The 18,095-nt window shown below is 35.5% G+C and overlaps 1 protein-coding gene across 3 annotated transcripts in view; it reads left to right on the top strand.

Moving 5' to 3' along the window:
- Nucleotides 1-17,421, top strand: part of DDX60 (DExD/H-box helicase 60) — a 116,932-nt gene extending 99,511 nt beyond the window's left edge. For all 3 annotated transcript variants that reach the window (XM_044224817.1, XM_044224815.1, XM_044224816.1), the window contains 4 exons: nucleotides 1,204-1,346; nucleotides 5,172-5,323; nucleotides 13,721-13,783; nucleotides 16,686-17,421. In XM_044224817.1, the coding sequence (XP_044080752.1) occupies nucleotides 1,204-1,346; nucleotides 5,172-5,323; nucleotides 13,721-13,783; nucleotides 16,686-16,785 (458 nt within the window). In that variant the 3' untranslated portion in view covers nucleotides 16,786-17,421. The remainder of the gene's footprint in view (nucleotides 1-1,203; nucleotides 1,347-5,171; nucleotides 5,324-13,720; nucleotides 13,784-16,685) is intronic.
- Nucleotides 17,422-18,095: the final 674 nt, after the last annotated feature.

Raw genomic sequence — 18,095 nt, 5'->3', positions numbered from 1 at the left:
ATTCAGTTAATATATGTGAATATCTTAAAACAGTATCTAGCACATAGTAAACACATTAATCTTTGCTCTTATTTTTCATAAGCCATTGGATATAAATTGAGGGGAAAATAAACAGGAAAAGCTGACTTGGATAAAAGGAAAGGGTTGAGTCATGGGTAGCAATTTCCTAATTTTATTATACCTTAACTTCTTCAACTGGAAAAAGGAAGCAGAGCCTATTACTTCCTGGGCCTATTAAAGTGAGAAGCAGCATGAACAAAAGCAAACAGTAACAGTGGATCATTGTGAGCATCTCAAAGGAAGCAAAATAGGAGTGCCTTCATTACAAATTAGAGTCACCTTTGAATGCACAATCTGGTCCTTTTTGAGAGCAGGAATAGAGGGGATGCCTGGGTGGCTCATTTGGTTAAGCATCTGCCTTTCGCTCAGGTTATGATCCCGGAGTTCAAGGATGGAGTTCCATGTTGGGCTCCCTGCTTAGTGTGGAGCCTGCATCTCCCTCTGCCCCTCCTCCTGCTTGTGCGCATGTGCTCTCTCTCTCTCTCTCTCTCTCAAATACATAAATAAAATCTTTTAAAAAAAGAATGGGAATGGAAAAAATATTTCTTCTCATATGCCATTTCCAAACCCATTGACAGTGGCCTCTTGGGATACCCTCACTGGAATGATTGTGAGGCCAGATCTAAGTTCGGTGGGAAAAGCTTCAAGGTAATAACAATAATTCTGTGTTAAAAGAGCATGCAATTGAAAGGTAGTCTTTTATTACCTGTTGATCAAGGAACTAAAACATAATACCAAATTTCATAATATTGATAATATTAACAGCTAACATTTATTGAATTATGCTGTGCCAAGATGTGCAACTCACTTAAAAAAATATTTTATTTATTTTTCAGAGAGAGAGCACAAGCAGGGGGAGCTGAAGGCAGAGGGAGAAGCAGGCTCCCCACTAGGCCAGGAGTTCAATGTGGGACTTGATCCCAGGTCCCCGGGATCATGACCTGGGCCAAAGGCAGAGGCTTAACTGACTGAGCCACCCAGGTGCCCCATGCTACTTATGCTATGTGATATACTCATCCAATCTGTCATAGGTCCTGGAAAGTTGAATTACTCCATTGTAGCATGGTCTAGAGAATGTGCATAAAGTGCAACAATTTGGCTGATTTTTTAAAAAGCTAAACTATTCCAACTTACTGTGGCCAGATTTCACAGGAAAAGAATGTGAGGACTCTGAACTTGTGTCTCACTTGATGAACTGCAAAGAAGGAAGAGTAGCTATTTCTCCATTTGTTTGTCTCTCTGGGAACTCTGATGCTGATTTGCTTCAACCAAATACTCCAAACCATGTAAGTGGAAATGGGGTTTATACTTTAAAGATCTTTAAGAAAGAATTGAATGCATACTTCTATGCTGTTTAGAAAGAGTTCAAATTTTCCAAATTGAAAAAAAAATCCAGGTGTATGAACAGAAATATCCAGGAAATTTACCCTTGAGGCCAATATGATTTCAGTTTTTCAGTGTTGACATGAGGGACCCTGCTCCATTATACAGAATTCCCAAGTATCACGACTTTTCTTCTGTCTTTGTGGGTTGATGCAAGTTTGCTGTGAAAAGAGCACATAAAACTATCTTGAGGCCTTTCTGGTTTTGCTATAGATGTTATAAATCCCATATGTATTCTGGATCACTGATGTCCAAAATGGTGTATAAAGAACTAGACACATTGGGAATATGTTGGATAATTCACTGAATGTTGGAATAAATTTAATTTTTATTTTAACACAAAGTTTGAGAAAGAAAATAAGTTTTGTTATATTTGATGTTATGGTTTGACACTAGGGTTTGAACTCTATTCTAGCCCCAAATCAGACAGTCCTCTATTATGTAAAATAGTCCAGTATCACTTAAAAGAACTTTGAAAAACTAAATAGACCTTTGTGAATTTTAAATGGACACTTACATTTTTGTCACAAATTCTAATAATTTCTGATGATATAATTTCCAGCTTCAGATAAACTTTGATATGTTAAAATAAAGTTACCATATCATTTTTAATGTATAAAATGGAATCTGAATGCTGAGGCATTTGAATACTCATAATTATGAAGTTAAAAACAGTCAAGAATAAAATTTCTAATGATTTAACATTTGCTAAAGTTCTTTTCTCTTGTATTTAGATTATACATTCCGCAACCTAATTTTACCTTAATGTAATATATTTTTAAACATTAAGCTACCCTGTCTATCACATTTCTTAGCTTAAATAGTATGAAATTTCAATTTAAACAAGAATGCAATTTCAACAGTATACAACAGGTTATTTCCTGTTAATTGCAGAAACTTAAATATAATACAAATTTTGAGAAGTAATTACCAAAAATAAAATTAATGTTATATTAGAAATGTATTAATGGGATGGATGAAACTATTTCTTTTTAAATTAGTACAATAACTAAGAATGAATATTTACTTATTTTTAGAATGAAACAGTTCCAGCTTCAAATTTTAATTTGAATGTTGAGAAGCTTTATTCAAATAGAGAAGTAGCTCAGAATGGAACAACCTTTATAACAGTGATACACAATTCTTCTAATTCTTTCTGAGCTGTTTGTCCCAAATCACCTACCAGTCTATTATCACAAACATATTTTTAATGATCTCTTAATTAACAACTTAATTAGATCCACTGTAATTTTGTTGAATTCAAGTAATTGGAAACAACCTAATTTAAAAGAAAAAAATTTATTTTTTTGCTTAGTCCTTAAGTCACCCATTTTCTTAATAGGAAAGCAATATGGCTCTTTGTTGCTACTCTGTACATTTTTAAACCCCAAGTAACTTTGAGGAAGCTTTTTGTTTAATAAGACGAGAAAAAATCATTAATGAAAAAAGAGATGAGAAAGGACTTTTTAAAAAAAATTGATAATGTACATGGTTTAAAAATTACTTAGGGGGCGCCTGGGTGGCTCAGTGGGTTAAGCCGCTGCCTTCGGCTCAGGTCATGATCTAGGGTCCTGGGATCAAGTCCCGCATCGGGCTCTCTGCTCAGCAGGGAGCCTGCTTCCTCCTCTCTCTCTCTCTGCCTGCCTCTCTGCCTACTTGTGATCTCTCTCTGTCAAATAAATAAATAAAATCTTAAAAAAAAAAATTACTTAGAGACCACTGCTCCAGGTCTTTATCCTCATGTGAGTTGTATCTTAACAGAATGTGGGAGAATGTGGAATTCTGAGATAGAAATAACAGAGGACTGAAATTAGCTTATAAGATCAATAATTTTATGAAGCTTGGGGTGGCTCGGTGGGTTAAAACCTCTGCCTTAGGCTCAGGTCATGATCCCAGGGTCCCAGGATTGAGCCCTGCATCGGGCTCTCTGCTCAGTGGGGAACCTGCTTCCTTCTCTCTCTCTGCCTGCCTCTCTGCCTACTTGTGATCTCTGTCTGTCAAATAAATAAAATCTTTAAAAAAATTTTATGAAGCTTTTTCCCTGTATTTTATTTCATAATTATAATTACTTATGTAAGAAGTTTGTAGCTAATCACATTGAAAACAAGACATTAATTATTAAGTATTATAATTTCTCTTTTTTTTCCCTATTTTACAATTAATTCAACTTATGGTTAGTAGGTAACATTAACTTTTGCTTCCCTTCCATGTGCACATTTTTCCATGGGGTTTTTGAGGAACACTACTACAGTTATAATATGATATAGTGTCTTCGTCTTATTGCCACCTAGTCACCATCAATTAGAGGAGATCTTTAAGGTACAATGCAAGAACTAATACAGACTTTTCATTGTTCCTGCTGATGTGTTAGAAGAAGCAGGTTCTATATCATTTATTTTGAAGCATCCTGCACAGATGAGTATTTCTAGAGTATGCCTTGATGGCAACATGTCCCTTGCCTTACCCAACTCACTTTATGCAATTTTACTTTACTAATGTAAGTTATAACCTCTCAAATCTTATTTTGCTTTTATTGTTTGTTACATTTTAATGTAATGCTACATAGTATTCATATAATCTTTAAATAACATATAGATAAGCTGTAAAGCATTAAACTAAAATGAAAACCCATGGACTCGGGACCCATGTACTCCTCCTCTATTTTACTCCCTTGTCTTTCCTCTTTCCCTAGGATACAAATTATCCTGAATTTTGTGTTTTTAATTCTCCTTTAAAAAACATCATATTCCAAAGTTCCTTTTTATATTTGCTGCTTTTGATTTTTATAGAAAGTAAAAGAATACTTAACGCTAGTCTCCTGGATGTTGTTTTTTGCTTTTGTTTTGTTTTGCTCTTTGCACAAGATTCATTCATGTTGTCAGTTGAAGCTCTATTTTATTTTCACTGCTTCATAATATTTCAGAGTGTGGATGTAAAACAAGCCATTGATCTAGTTTCCTCTTAAAAACTGTTTGTGTTTGTTTTTATTCTTTACTGTTACAAAAAGGGCTGCTACAAAAATCTAGTGCCCATGTGCAATAGTTTCCCTGGAATGTAAATATTCTGGATTTTTTAGGTCAAACAGGTTTCTGGATCATAATGGAATAAGAACAAGAACTTATAGTGATAAAAGAACTTGTCATGCTACCACCAAATCATTTGAGAAAGTAGTTGTACTGATTAGTGTATTAGAGTAGTTCCTATTGACCCGGTATAGTTTTCATAAAATGACCAGACATGAAAGGCTATTGACTTGTTAACTTGCTATTCTTACTTTTTTTCTCTTTCCTTGTATCTCTCTCTCCCCTTCCTTTTTATTCTAGTGATTGGGTTCTTGCAGTTGTTACAGTTGAATTCTTCTCTTGAGACACAGAAGGCACCAGATCTCTGATATTCTGTTTACAAGATATCTCTTATACCAATTAGGATAATGAAAAAAAATTAAAATTAACTTTGCTTTCCTAGTGACTCTTGTTATTATTCTCATGGCTGGACAGTTGAAATTGCTGAGTACGCTGTGAGGCAATAATGTCCGTAGGTGGTACCAAGTCATTTTCTAGACTTGCTTAGGATAGCACCAACCCAGTGTGTATGAAAGACACCCTCTTACTTCATCATGAACAGTGTGCTTCAAAAAAGTTGAATAAAGAAAGGAACTATAAAGCACAATGTAAGAAAGCATAAACTTTCTTTACACATAAATAACAAAAAGATTTGTGTTTCTCTAGGTCATTCTACGCACAATTGGTATCAATCACAATCAGGCTCCTGTATTGTGGTCACAGATATTTGATAACCAAGGAAGAAGAATGCCACTTAATGCGTACGCACTTGATTTCTATAAACATGGTTCCTTGACAGGACTCGTCCAGGACAACAGGTATGTTTTATCTATCTTCCTCTATCCACGCCCCCCAATCTTTCTGCTTCTATCTTTCTGTGTCCATGTCTGTACTCATGTCTGTGTCTTCATCTTTCTCTTTCATTTCTACCTCTACCTGTGGTTTACCAGCAAAATCTTAGAACTTAGGGTGACTCACTTGACCTAAACATGTACCCTGCAGATATATTTGCATACTCTCACAGATGTGTTTTTATTTATTACTACCCTATTTATTGATTATAAGTTATTTTAAAAACTCACCATTATCTACGAGAAGTATATAAAAAGGTATATAACTCACACTTTTGAAGACTGAGCATAGGACAATTGTTTTAGCTCTTGGTCCTTGCCAAAGGACAAATCATTTTCAAAAACAGTAAGGAAGGGTATACCCTCTTGGATTTGCCTGAAAGTAGAGAAATTGGTCCAGCCTCTGAGCACATAGATGTGATAGGGGCATTCTATCACACTAATAAGTAATTCAGTAGAAAATTTGCATAAAATTTTGAGCAGTTTTTATTGAATTAAAAGGATTTAAAACTTGGGACACTAGATAAATATTGATTTTTAAAAAATGTCATAGCTCACTGATGCAGATGTATTTTATTCCTTTTTAAAGTTTTTTATTTTAATCACCTTGTGTTCATTATGACAAGTGCACTCCTTAATCCCCATCATATATTTCACCCATCCCCCTCCCCCATCCCCTCTGGTAAATATGTGATTGTTCTCTATAGTTAAGAGTCCATGAGAGATTATGGACTCTGAAAAACAATCTGAGGGTTTTGAAGGGGCGGGGGGTGGGAGGTCGGGGTACCAGGTGGTGGGTATTATAGAGGGCATGGATTGCATGGAGCACTGGGTGTGGTGCAAAAATAATGAATACTGTTATGCTGAAAAAAAAAAAAAGAGTCCATTTCTTGGTTTGCCTTTCTCTCTTTCTCTTTGCTTGTTTGTTAAATTACACAGGTGAGTGAAATCCTTCAGTGAAGGATCTTTCTTTGGCCGACTTATTTCACTTAGCATTATACTCTCCTGCTCCATCCTTGTTATTGCAAATAGCAAGATTTCATTCATTTTTATGGCTAATATATATATATATAAATATATTTATATATATAAATATATATATATATAAATATATATATATAAATAATCTCCATTTGTCAGTTGATGGACACTTGATAATGGACTGCTTCCATATTTTGGCTATTGTAAATAATCCTTTTATGACAAAAGGGTGCATATAGTCCTTTGAATTAATGTTTTTGTATTCTTTGGATAAATACTCAGTAGTGTATTGCTAGATAGTAGGGTAGTTCTAATTGTAACTTTTTGAGGAAACTCCATACAGTTTTTCATAGTGGCTGAACCAGTCTGCACTCTACTAACAGTGCAGGAAGGTCACCCTTTATCCATGTCCTCATGAACACCTACTGGTGTTCTTGTGCTTTTTTTTTTTTTTTTTCATTTTAGTCATTCTGACAAGGATGAGATGATATCTCATTGTAGTTTTGATTTGCATTTCCCTGATGGAAAGTAATGATGATCATCTCCTCATGTGTCTGTGGGCCATCTGTATGTCCTTCTTGGAGAAATGTCCATTCAGGTTTTCTGCCATTTTTTAATTGGACTATCTGCTTTTTGGGTGTTGAGTTTTATAAATTCTTTATATATTGTGCATAGAGTCCTTTATCAGATATGTCATTTGGAAATATCTTCTTCTATTCCCTAGGCTGTCTTTTAGTTTTGTTGATTGTTTCCTTCATTGCAGAAGTTCCTTTTTTTTTCTTTTAAGTAGGGTCCACACCCAACACGAGGCTTGAACTCACAACCCTGAGATTACGAGTCCCGCATTCTACCAACTGAGCCAGCCAGCTGCCCCTGAAGCTATTTATTTCATAGTCCAAATAGTTTGTTTGCTTTGTTTTCCTTGCCTCAGGGGATCTAGAAAGAAGTTACTATATTCAATGTCAAAGAAGTTATTGCTTGTGTTCTCTTCTAGCAGTTTTATGGTTTCAAGTTTCACATTTAGGTCTTTAATCCATTTTTTTAAAGATTTTTTTTATTAATCAGAGAGAGAGAGAGGGAGAGAGAGTGAGCACAGGCAGACAGAATGGCAGGCAGAGGCAGAGGGAGAAGCAGGCTCCCTGCCGAGCAAGGAGCCCGATGTGGGACTCGATCCCAGGATGCTGGAATCATGACCTGAGCTGAAGGCAGCTGCTTAACCAACTGAGCCACCCAGGCATCCCTTTAATCCATTTTAAATTTATTTTTATATATGGTATAAAAAAGTTGTCCAGTTTCATACTTTTCTCTTTTTTTTAAGATTTTATTTATTCATTTAGAGAGAGAGAGAGAGAGAGAGAGAGAGAGGAGGAGGACAGAGAGGGGCAGAGGGAGAGGGAGAAGCAGACTCTCCACTGAGCAGGAAGCCTGACATGGGGCTCTATTCCAGGACTCTGGGATCATGACCTGAGCCCAAGGCAGTGGCTTATCTGAAGGAGCCTCCCAGGCACCACTTCCAGTTTCATTCTTTTTGCATGTTGCTGTCCAGTTTTCCTGACATCATTTGTTGAAGTGATGGGTCTTTTTTCTATTGGATATTCTTCCTAGCTTTGTCAAATATTATATTTTATTGTGGGTCCTTTGCTGGGTTTTCTGTTCTGTTCTATTGATCTATGGGTCTTTTTGCTGCCAGTACCATACCATCTTGATCATTACAGCTTTGTAATATAACTTGAAGTTTGGAATTGTGATGCCTCCAGCTTTACTTTTTTTTTTTTTTTCTTCTTCTTCTAGTTGCTTTGGCTATTCAGGGTCTCTTGTGGTTCATACAAATTTTAGGATTGTTATAGCTCCGTGAAAAATGTTGGTTGTATTTTGATAGGGATTTCATTGAATCTGTAATTGCTCTGTGTAGTATAAACATTTTAACAATATTTGTTCTACCATTCCATGAGTATGGAATGTCTTTCCATTTCTTGGTGTCGTCTTTCATTTCTTTCATCAGCATTTTATAGTTTTCAGGGTACAGATCTTTCACCTTTTTGGTTAGGTTTATTCCCAGGTATATTTTGTTTTTGATGCAATTGTAAATGGGATTGATTCCTTAATTTCTCTTTCTGCTGCTTCATTATTGATGTATAGAAATGCAACAGATTTCTGTACAATGATTTTGTATCCTGTGACTGTACTGAATTCATATTTCAGTTCTAGCAGATTTTTAGTGGTCTTTCTGGTTTTGAATACATAGCATCATGTCATCTGCAAATAGTGAAATTTACTTCTTTTTTACACATTTAGATGCCTTTTATTTGTTTTTGTTGTCTGATTACTGTGGCTATGACTTAGGGGGAAACTCTCAGTTTGTTCCCAATGAGGATGATATTACTTGTGGGTTTTCATGTACGGCCTTTATTATATTGAGGTATGTTCCCTCTAAGCCTGTTTTGTTGAGGGTTTTTTTTTTTTATCATGAATGCATGTTATACTTTATCAAATACTTTTTTCGGCATCTATTGAAATGATCATCTGGTTCTTAGCCTTTCTTGTATTTTGTGATATATCACATTGATTACTTTGTGAATATTGAACAACCATGCAACTCAGGAATAAATCCCAGTTGATCAAGATAAATGAGTTTTTAAATGCATTGTTGGAGTTAGTTTGCCAGTATTTTGTTGAAGATATTTGCATTTACATTAATCAGAGATATTGGCCTGTAGGTCTCTTTTTTGTAGTGTCTTTATCTGATTTTGGTATCGGGCAATGCTGGCCTCTCGAATGAATTTGGAAATTTTCCTTCCTCTTCTATGTTTTGGAATAGTTTAAGAAGAGTAGTAATTAACTCTTTGGTAAGTGTTTGGGACAATTTGCCCGTGAAGCCATCCAGTCTTAGACTTTTGTTTTGGGGGAGTTTTTTGATTACTAATTTAATTTCTTTACTGGTATTCAGTCGGTTCAAATTTTCTATTTCTTCCTGTTTCAGTTTTGGTAGGTTTTATGTTTCTAGGAATTTAGTTATTTCTTTCGGGTTGTCTAATTTGTTGACATATAGTTTTTTACAATATTCTCTTAGAATTGTTTGTATTTCTGTTGGTGTTAGTAGTTATTTCTCCATTCTAATTTATGATTAGAGATTTATCAGTTTTATTGATTTTTTTCAAAAAGCCACCTTCTGGTTACATTGATCTGTTCTATTGTTTGTTTGTTTAGTTCTTACATCACTTATTTCTGCTCTAATCTTCATTTATTTCTTTCCTTCTGCGGGTTTTAGATTTTGTTTGTTATTTTTAACTCTTTTGGGTGTAAGGTTAGATTTTTTTTATTTGAGAGTCTTCTTACTTATTGAGGTGGAACTGTATTGCTATAAATATTCCTCTTAGAACCACTTTTGCTGCATCCCAAAGATTTTGGACCATTGTGTTTTCATTTTCATTTGTTTCCATGTATATATATATATTTTTAAAGATTTTATTTATTTATTTATTTGGCAGAGAGAGAGAGAGAGATCACAAGTAGGCAGAGAGAGAGGGGGAAGTAGGCTCCCTGCTGAGCAGAGAGCCCAATGCGGGACTAGATCCCAGGACCCTGAGATATTGACCTGAGCTGAAGGCAGAGGCTTAACCCACTGAGCCACCCTGGTGCCCCCATATATCTTTTTTAATTTATTCTTTGAGCTCCTCGTTTACCCATTCATTGTGTTGTAGCATGTTATTTAAGCTTCATGTATTTGTGGTTCTTTCAGATTTTTTCTTGTGACTGACTTCTAGTTTCTTTTTTTTTTTTTTTTTTTAGATTATGTATTTATTTATCTGACAGAGAGAGATATCACAAGTAGGCAGAGAGGCAGGCAGAGAGAGAGGGGGAAGCAGAATCTCTGCTGAGCAGAGAGTCCCATGTGGGGCTCGATCCCAGGATGCTGAGATCATGACCTGAGCTGAAGGCAGAGGCTTAACCCACTGACTCACCCAGGTGCCCCTGATTTCTAGTTTCTCGAGGTTGTGGTCCGAAAGGATGTATGGTGTGGTTTTGATCTTTCTGAATCCTTGAGGCTTGTTTCGTGGCCTAATATGTCATCTATTCTGGAGAATGTTCCATGTGTACTTGAAAATAATGTGTATTCTACTGTTTTAAGGTGGAATGTTCTGAATATATCTGTTAAATTCATCTGGTTCAGTGTGTCATTCAAAGTCACTGTTTCCTTGTTGATTTTCTGTTTAGATGATCTGGCCATTGATGTAAGTGTGATGTTAAAGTCCACCACTATCATTGTGTTATTATTCGTTAGTTCCTTTATGCTTGTTATTAACTGTTTTACATATTTAGGTGCTCTCATGTTGGATGCCTAAATATTTACAATTGTTATATCTTCTTGTTGGATTCTCCCCTTTATGATTATATAGAGCCCTTCTTGGTCTTTTGTTACCATCTGCTTTAAAATCTAATTTGTCCAATATAAGTATTGCTAGTCTGGCTTTCTTTTGACAGCCATTTGCATGATAAATATTTCTTCATCCCCTCACTTTCAATCTGTGAAGTGTCTTCAGGGCTACAATGCTCTTATAGGCAGCATATAGATGAGTTTTTTTTTCTTTTAATCCATTCTGCCACCCTGTATCTTTTGATTCAAGTGTTTCATCCATTTTCATACAATGTAATTATTGGTGGATATATACATTTATTGTTGTTTCATTACTTGTTTTGTGGTTGTTCCTAAAGATTTTCTCTGATCCTTTCTTGTCTTTCTCTCTTTCATGGTTTGCTGGTTTTCTTTAGTTATATATTTGGATTTCTTTTCTTTATTTTTACATGTTTATTGGTTACCATTAGGTTACATCCTCTGCATTTTTAACTGTTGGTCTATATAAGCTGGTGGTCATTTAGGTTTGAACCATTCTTTCCTCCTCTCCTCCCCATGTTTTAGATATAAGATACCTTCTTTTACATACTTCTATTTTGTGAGTACCTTGGATGGTCTTTTACAAAAAGACTTCATTTTTACTGTTTTTGTGTTTCCTACCTTCATACTGTCACTTTTGGTCTCTCATTTCCACTCAAAGAGTCCCCTTTAATATTTCTTGGAGGGCTAGTGTGTTGGTCATGAACTGCTCTAAATTTTTTTTTTTTTTTGGCCTGGGAAACTCTTTATCTCTTCTTCTATTCTGAATGATAGAATTGCTGGATAGAGTATTCTTGGCTGTATATTTTTCCCATTCAGCTCTTTAAATATGTCAGAAAGGATGTATGGTGTGGTTTTGATCTTTCTGAATCCTTTTTTCTTTTGTGGAAAGTTTCTGCTAAAAAAGCCCCTGATAGCCTTATGGAGTTTCTTTTGTAGGTAACTGCCTCATTTTGTCTTGCTGATCTTAATGTTTTTTCTTTATCACTATATTTTGCCATTTAAATTATGTCTTGGTGTGGATCTGCTTTTGTTGATTTTATTGGGAGTTTTCTGTGCCCCCTGGATATGGATATCTTTTTCCTTCCCCTGTTAGGAAAGTTTACATCTATTATTCTTCAAATAAATTTTCTGTCCCCTTTTCTTACTCTTCGTCCTCTAGGACTTTTATAATGTGAATTTTTAAGTAAAGATTTTATTTACTTATTTGAGACAGTGAGAGAGAGAATGTGCACAAGTAGAGGGGATGGAGAGAGGAAGAAGCAGCCTCCCCACTGATCAGGGAGCCTGATGTGGGGCTTAATCCCAGGACCCTGAGATTGTGATCTGAGCTGAAGACAGACACTTAACTGACTGACCCACCCAGGTGCCCCTATAATGTAAATGTTATTACGTTTGATAGAGTCACTGCGTTCCCTAAGTCTTTTCTTATTTTGCATAATTCCTTTTTTTTCTTTTGTTCAGCTTGGTTACTTTCTATTACCATGAGTTCTAGGTCATTAATTTGTTCCACTGATTTTCCATCCTGCTGTTCATTCCATTAAGTGTGTTTGTCATTTCATTTACTGAGCCATTTATTCCTGGTATATTATTCCTTATCTCTGTGTTAAGGTTCTCACTTACGTCTTCCATTCTTAAGTCCAGTGAGTATCTTTATAATCATTACTTTAAATTTTGTTTCACTGAGATCCCTGGCCATGGCCTTATCCTGTTCTTTCATTTGGGACAAATTCCTCTGTCTTCTCATTTTGTCTGTCTCTGTGTCAGCTACTGTGTGTAGCTGTGAGAGTCAGGTACCTCTGCTGTTTTTGAAGGTAATGGTCTTATATAGAACTCATTGTTGGGAGTTGCAGTCTGGGAGGTGTTTGAGCTGGTCTCTCCTCAGGGGGGAGTTTCCATAGTGCTGGGACTGAAGCAAGCATAACTTGGAAGGGTGGATACACCAGAGCATGGCAGGTACCAAGCTTGGCATAAACAAGTTAGGTACTGACAGTTGGCATGGTACTGGTTCCTACAACTAGCCCTGTGCTAGTTGTGGTGGGGAAGGGAAGTGGTGCTGGTCAGTTTCTTTGTTCACCGAGAGGTCTTTTGTGAACACTACCTCTCTGGGACATTTTCCAAGAAGAACAAATAACCTCCTAGAGCACTGTATGCCACAGGCACCCTTCAATTGCTATTTCCACACTATACTTCCGTGGGTTGTTTGCCCTGCCTTTTCTCCAAAAGCAGTCTCGATACCCCTGGGCTATATCCAAGCCAAGCCCACTGACTTTTAAAACTCTAGCCTTTAAGCCTCATTGGTTGCAAGAACTCATGATATTCAGCCCCTCTCATTTTCTAAGCCAGTTGCTATGGTGAATCATCTTCCCTTTATGCTCCACTGTGTGCTAGTCTGTCTTTACCCTGCTCTACCTCTATGGCTCCCATCCCACTGCAATGGGCAGTTCCCTCCCAAACCATATCTCTGCACTTCCTACTTTCTTCAATGTAGTTTTTTTATCTACCTTCAGTTGTGGACTTCGTTCTGTCTGTTTGATTTCTGGGGTATTTAGGATATTTTGTTAGTTGTGTTCATGGTATGAAGCAAGCCTAGGGTCTTCCTAGGTATTTCTGATCATTTTTAAAAATATAACTCATTATTGTGAATTAAGTTGTGACATTAGTAAAAAATTCATTTGATTCTTCCATTTTGATTCTCCAGCTCCCATTCACTCTCCTGAGCTTAACTTTCCTATTTTGGATTTCTTCTGAGATGGTCAGTCTTCTATGTGTATTGATTATGTGTGGTTGTAATACTTAATGACTTTTTTGAACTCAGAATCATCATTCCTGTTGATTGAATCATCATATAAGACGTGTGGCAAAAAGTTTCTAGTAAATATGTCATGACAGACAAAAGTAATCTATTATTGACAGATCCAGCATTTCAGTATGACATAAGTTCTTTAATGTTTTCATACTATTAAATTTCAAAATCGTATTTTGTTTAGGATAAATGAAGGAGATGCTTATCAATTGTTGAAAGATTTTGCACTCACCATTAAATCTATCAGGTATGTTATGTATTTTAAATATTGATTTCAAATTTTCCAAAAATTTAATGGTAATTTGAAAAATGTTGACCTTATACTTGAAAATCCCCTTGAGCTTCTTAGGTGTCACACATTTCAATTCCTCAAACACTTTACAGAGCTTCTTTTCAACACCCTGTTGCATTGTTTCTATAATAGAATTAATTCCAAAGCCCATTTGACATGAGGTTTTATTCATACCAGAATCTCAGCCTCAAGCACTGCATAACAACAGGACAATATTCAAAAGCCTCAAGAATTCGTAGATCCTAGTATTCTCAGTTTTCACAACCAGTGTTTGTCAGATACATGATACTTCAGAAGATCCCTTAGGGCTCCATGGAGTCCCTGGTTTATATCAACTTACGTATTCTGGACTTTCTTGCTTTTTTTATATAGTGTCTTTTTCCAGGATTTATCTGACTCTGGCCTCTCATGCTGGCTTCCTGTTTCCATCTTTAGCAGAGTACAGTGGGGATTCAAACAGCTCTAAACTTTCTATGGATATACCCATCCTACGGGTATATTACACGGTCCACCCTCAGGCCCATCTGGTGTTTCCTGGTTAAATAAACATCTGCATAAAGCTTCCTGTTTGTGTGCACTTCAATATTTTATGGGTTTTCCCTTTTATATCACGTACTTTAAAAAATTATATATCTTCACATATATGTATACATGCAATTAGCCATGAATCTCTTTCTGAATTTCTTGCTAATCAGGTCACTGGTTTTTAATTTTTTGATTTGAGATTAATTAGACCTGTTTGGATGTTTTATACAAAGAATGAAACTTTGGGGATGCTAGAACAGAGGAAACTGCTCTAGATATTTTCTTGAGTATATCCAGACAGTGCATTTCTTGAGTAGTTCATGGTTATTCAAGAGTATCCCAGGAAACCCCTGAGACTTTGTAACCATTTCAAAATCTCATCCTAGAAATATCATTCATTCATCTGAAAAGTATTGAGGCAACCTTGGATTCAGAGAAGCATTTTCAAATGAAATAATTTTTTCACTAAGTCTTAAAGGATCTTAAGGGATAGGGCAGAGGAAATAGTGTTTTCAAAGTACAGAAATGGAAAAGGGTCTGATATGTCAGGGATAGGCTTCAATCTCACTCTAGTGGCATGGGGAATATGGGAGATGTGATAGAGATGGGGAAGATACTGAGTTGCTTAAAGCAGCTTTAAAGGCAATTAGGATATGTATTGGAAAGGGTCTTAAGTCTCATATTATGGAGTGGGCTTAATATTATGAATAATGTGTAGACAGTGTATAGGCATGAGTATGATAAGGATCTGTGGTTTGTATATGTGACAGATGTATAAGATTTATATGTTTATATATGTGATGGAGACTCAAAGACTCCAAGAGCCATGCAAGTGAGAGTGAGTGTGAGTCTGAATTAAGGAAAGAGAAGTAGTGATGTAAAGGAGTAGTTAGAGAAATACTTATAGGATAGAATTCAGAGAAGATTTCAATAAAGTTCCTGTGGTTGGTGATGATAATAAGTTTCTATCTTAGTTAAGGATACCTAAGAAATATAGAAGTTAGGATGAAGTTTGAGGAGGACTAAGAACCAAAAATAATGAGTTAGAATTTATACATGTTCCGTAATATCTGTGGGGTATAATTCAAGAGGAAATGGTCAGTGTTATAAGTCTATGATTAGGAGTATATTCAGTGTTATAGAGACAGATCTGGTCATTCTTTGTGGTAGGTCAGTGAAGACACTAGGAAAAATTCTGGAAGTCTAGTGCAACCAAGGTCGATAAGGAATTACAAAAGGCTGATAAAGTGTCAGATGCCAATTGTGGCCAGTACTTTTATCAGCCCATCTGCACTGTTCATTCTTGGATTTCCTCTCTCCTTTCTTTTCATTGCTTATACATTTCTTGTTGCTGCTGTAACAAATTACCACAAACTTAGTGGTTTGAACCAACACAAATTTATTATCTTACAGTTCTGGAAGCCTGGTGTCCCAAACAAATCTAACTGCATTAAAATCAAGATGTTGGCAAAGCTAATTTCTTTCTGGAGACTTGAGGACCATCTGTTTTATTGTCTTCTCTAGCTTCTAGATGCTGCTGCCATTATTTTGCTTATGGTCCCCTTTCATCTTCAAGGCCAGCAATGGTGGTGACTTACATTTGCATTACTCTGAGATGAGCTCTCTCCTGCCTCCCTCTCACAAAATCTTTTAGACTATATTGGGCCCACCCAGATAATACAGAATAATTTTTCTATCACAAAGTCAGCTGATGAGCAACTTGAATTCCATCTGCAACCTTAATTCTCTTTGCTGTGTAAACTAACATAGTCCTAGATTTCTGAGGATTAAAAAACACAAATAAAGGTCACTATTCTGTTTATTACACCCTGTTTTTTAAAAAAATTTCTCACATATCTAGGTAAAGGAAGTAATATTTTGCTCTTCATAGAGGTACTTGCTTATGGAGTTCAGTATATACTGGACATGATAGTCAAAAAAACCAAAAACAAACAAAACAAACAATACAAAATAGCCTCCAAAGACATGTGTGGCAAGAAGGAAGGGACTTTGTTTTGCTGTTGTTGAAGGGAGAAGTGATAAGTTTACATGGAATTTGGTGGCCTTTAAAATTCTCTTGGTAACTGACATGAAGAAGAGCTGCATGGGGATTGTTTTGTTATCTTCATTTTGTTTTTTTAACACACTTTTTTTTTTAGATCAAAATATTTCTTATCAGTATTCTTCATTATTTGCTAACATTTCATCATCTAGTAGGATTTACTTAATTCTTCCTGCTTGGGGAAAAGTACTTCTTATAATGCTGACCCTCACTAATAATGTGTTCTCTCTGTGTATGTGTGTGTGTGTGTGTGTGTATTTCCATTTACAGTGTTTCCTTGCGTGAACTATGTGACAATGAAGATGACAACGTGGTCTTAGCATTTGAACAATTGAGTAACACCTTCTTTGAAAAACTTGAAGGAGTTTAAAAATAAAGACTATCCAGACCACTTAAAATATTGCCACTGACATTTTTAAGTCATATTTTGTGATCTGCATGCTAATCAGAAATATATACATGATAAAGTGGAAAGGGCATACAACTTGGGAGTCTGAATTGTTATCAAACCTGTCATGTTCTCTCACGAGTACCCTTGGACAAGTTTTTTAATATCTTTGGAGTCTTAACTTCTGGATATAATTGAATAATAATGCCTATGTTTCAGCTGGTTTGTGGACTGATTGAAAAAAATGCAAAGATGTTTTATGTGATTAAAGAACAATTTTTACTCTGTGACGCCTAAACAAATATTACATTCTCAGCACTTTTCTCCTGGATGTTATAATTTATAAAAGTCTATCAAGGGTAGAATATAATCAATATCCTGAAGTTGAAATATGTTTTCTATATTAACTTAAATGTGATTATCTGATTTTGATAAATGGTTTTTAAACATGACAACTTCTAGTAAAATTGAATTACTTTTTAAAAAAATATAAATGGGAGTTTTGGCATAAATCCTATGAAGCTCTAAGGTAACATATAGCTGGTGATTTGGCTTGATTTTAATTGTATGTAAATGATTGAAAAAACACAAAGAAATAAATGGGTATAAACAATTTTCCATTTGTCTCTTTGTGTAAAGTCTATACATCTTTCTGTCCATTTGCACATACTTATGCATTTTATATGTAATAAATAGTTTATTTCTAATCACTTTCCCTTCCTAGTCTAAGCTTCAGATCACAGTTTTGGAATCTATTTTAGACCCTAAAATTGAGCAGAACATTTTATCCTCAGAGAAATCTCTCTCCTTCTATCTAGGTGTCCTACTGAAGGTTATCTTTTGTATGACATTATTTATACATAATATTACATTGGCTTAGAAAAACACCCATGGTTCATTTTGTCTGGAGATAAAAGAATATTCTGTTATCTGGAACTGAGCCATTATTGCTTGTACCATGTTAGGGGAGTCTAGTTTTTTCAGAGTAAACCCTTTTATACCCCTGCCCCCAACTTTAACCTCCACCAACCTCTAGATGTTCTCTACTTCTGTAATATTGTCATTTCAAGACCTAAATAAATGGAATTATACAGTACATAACCTTCTGAGATTTTTCCTTTCACACAGCATAATTCCATCAAGATTAATCCAGGTTTTTACATGTACCAGTAGTGTGTCCCTTTTTATTGTTGAATAATATTCCACAGTATGGTTGTACCACAGTTTGTTTAACCATTCAACACAGTGAAGGATATTGGGTTGTTTCTAACTTTTGGCTGTTACAGGTAAAG

This window comes from Neovison vison, chromosome 11 (assembly GCF_020171115.1).
Source record: "Neovison vison isolate M4711 chromosome 11, ASM_NN_V1, whole genome shotgun sequence".
Classification (NCBI taxonomy): domain Eukaryota; kingdom Metazoa; phylum Chordata; class Mammalia; order Carnivora; family Mustelidae; genus Neogale; species Neogale vison.
The sequence above is the reverse complement of the archived record's forward strand: the minus strand, read 5'-3'. Positions and strand labels throughout refer to the sequence as shown.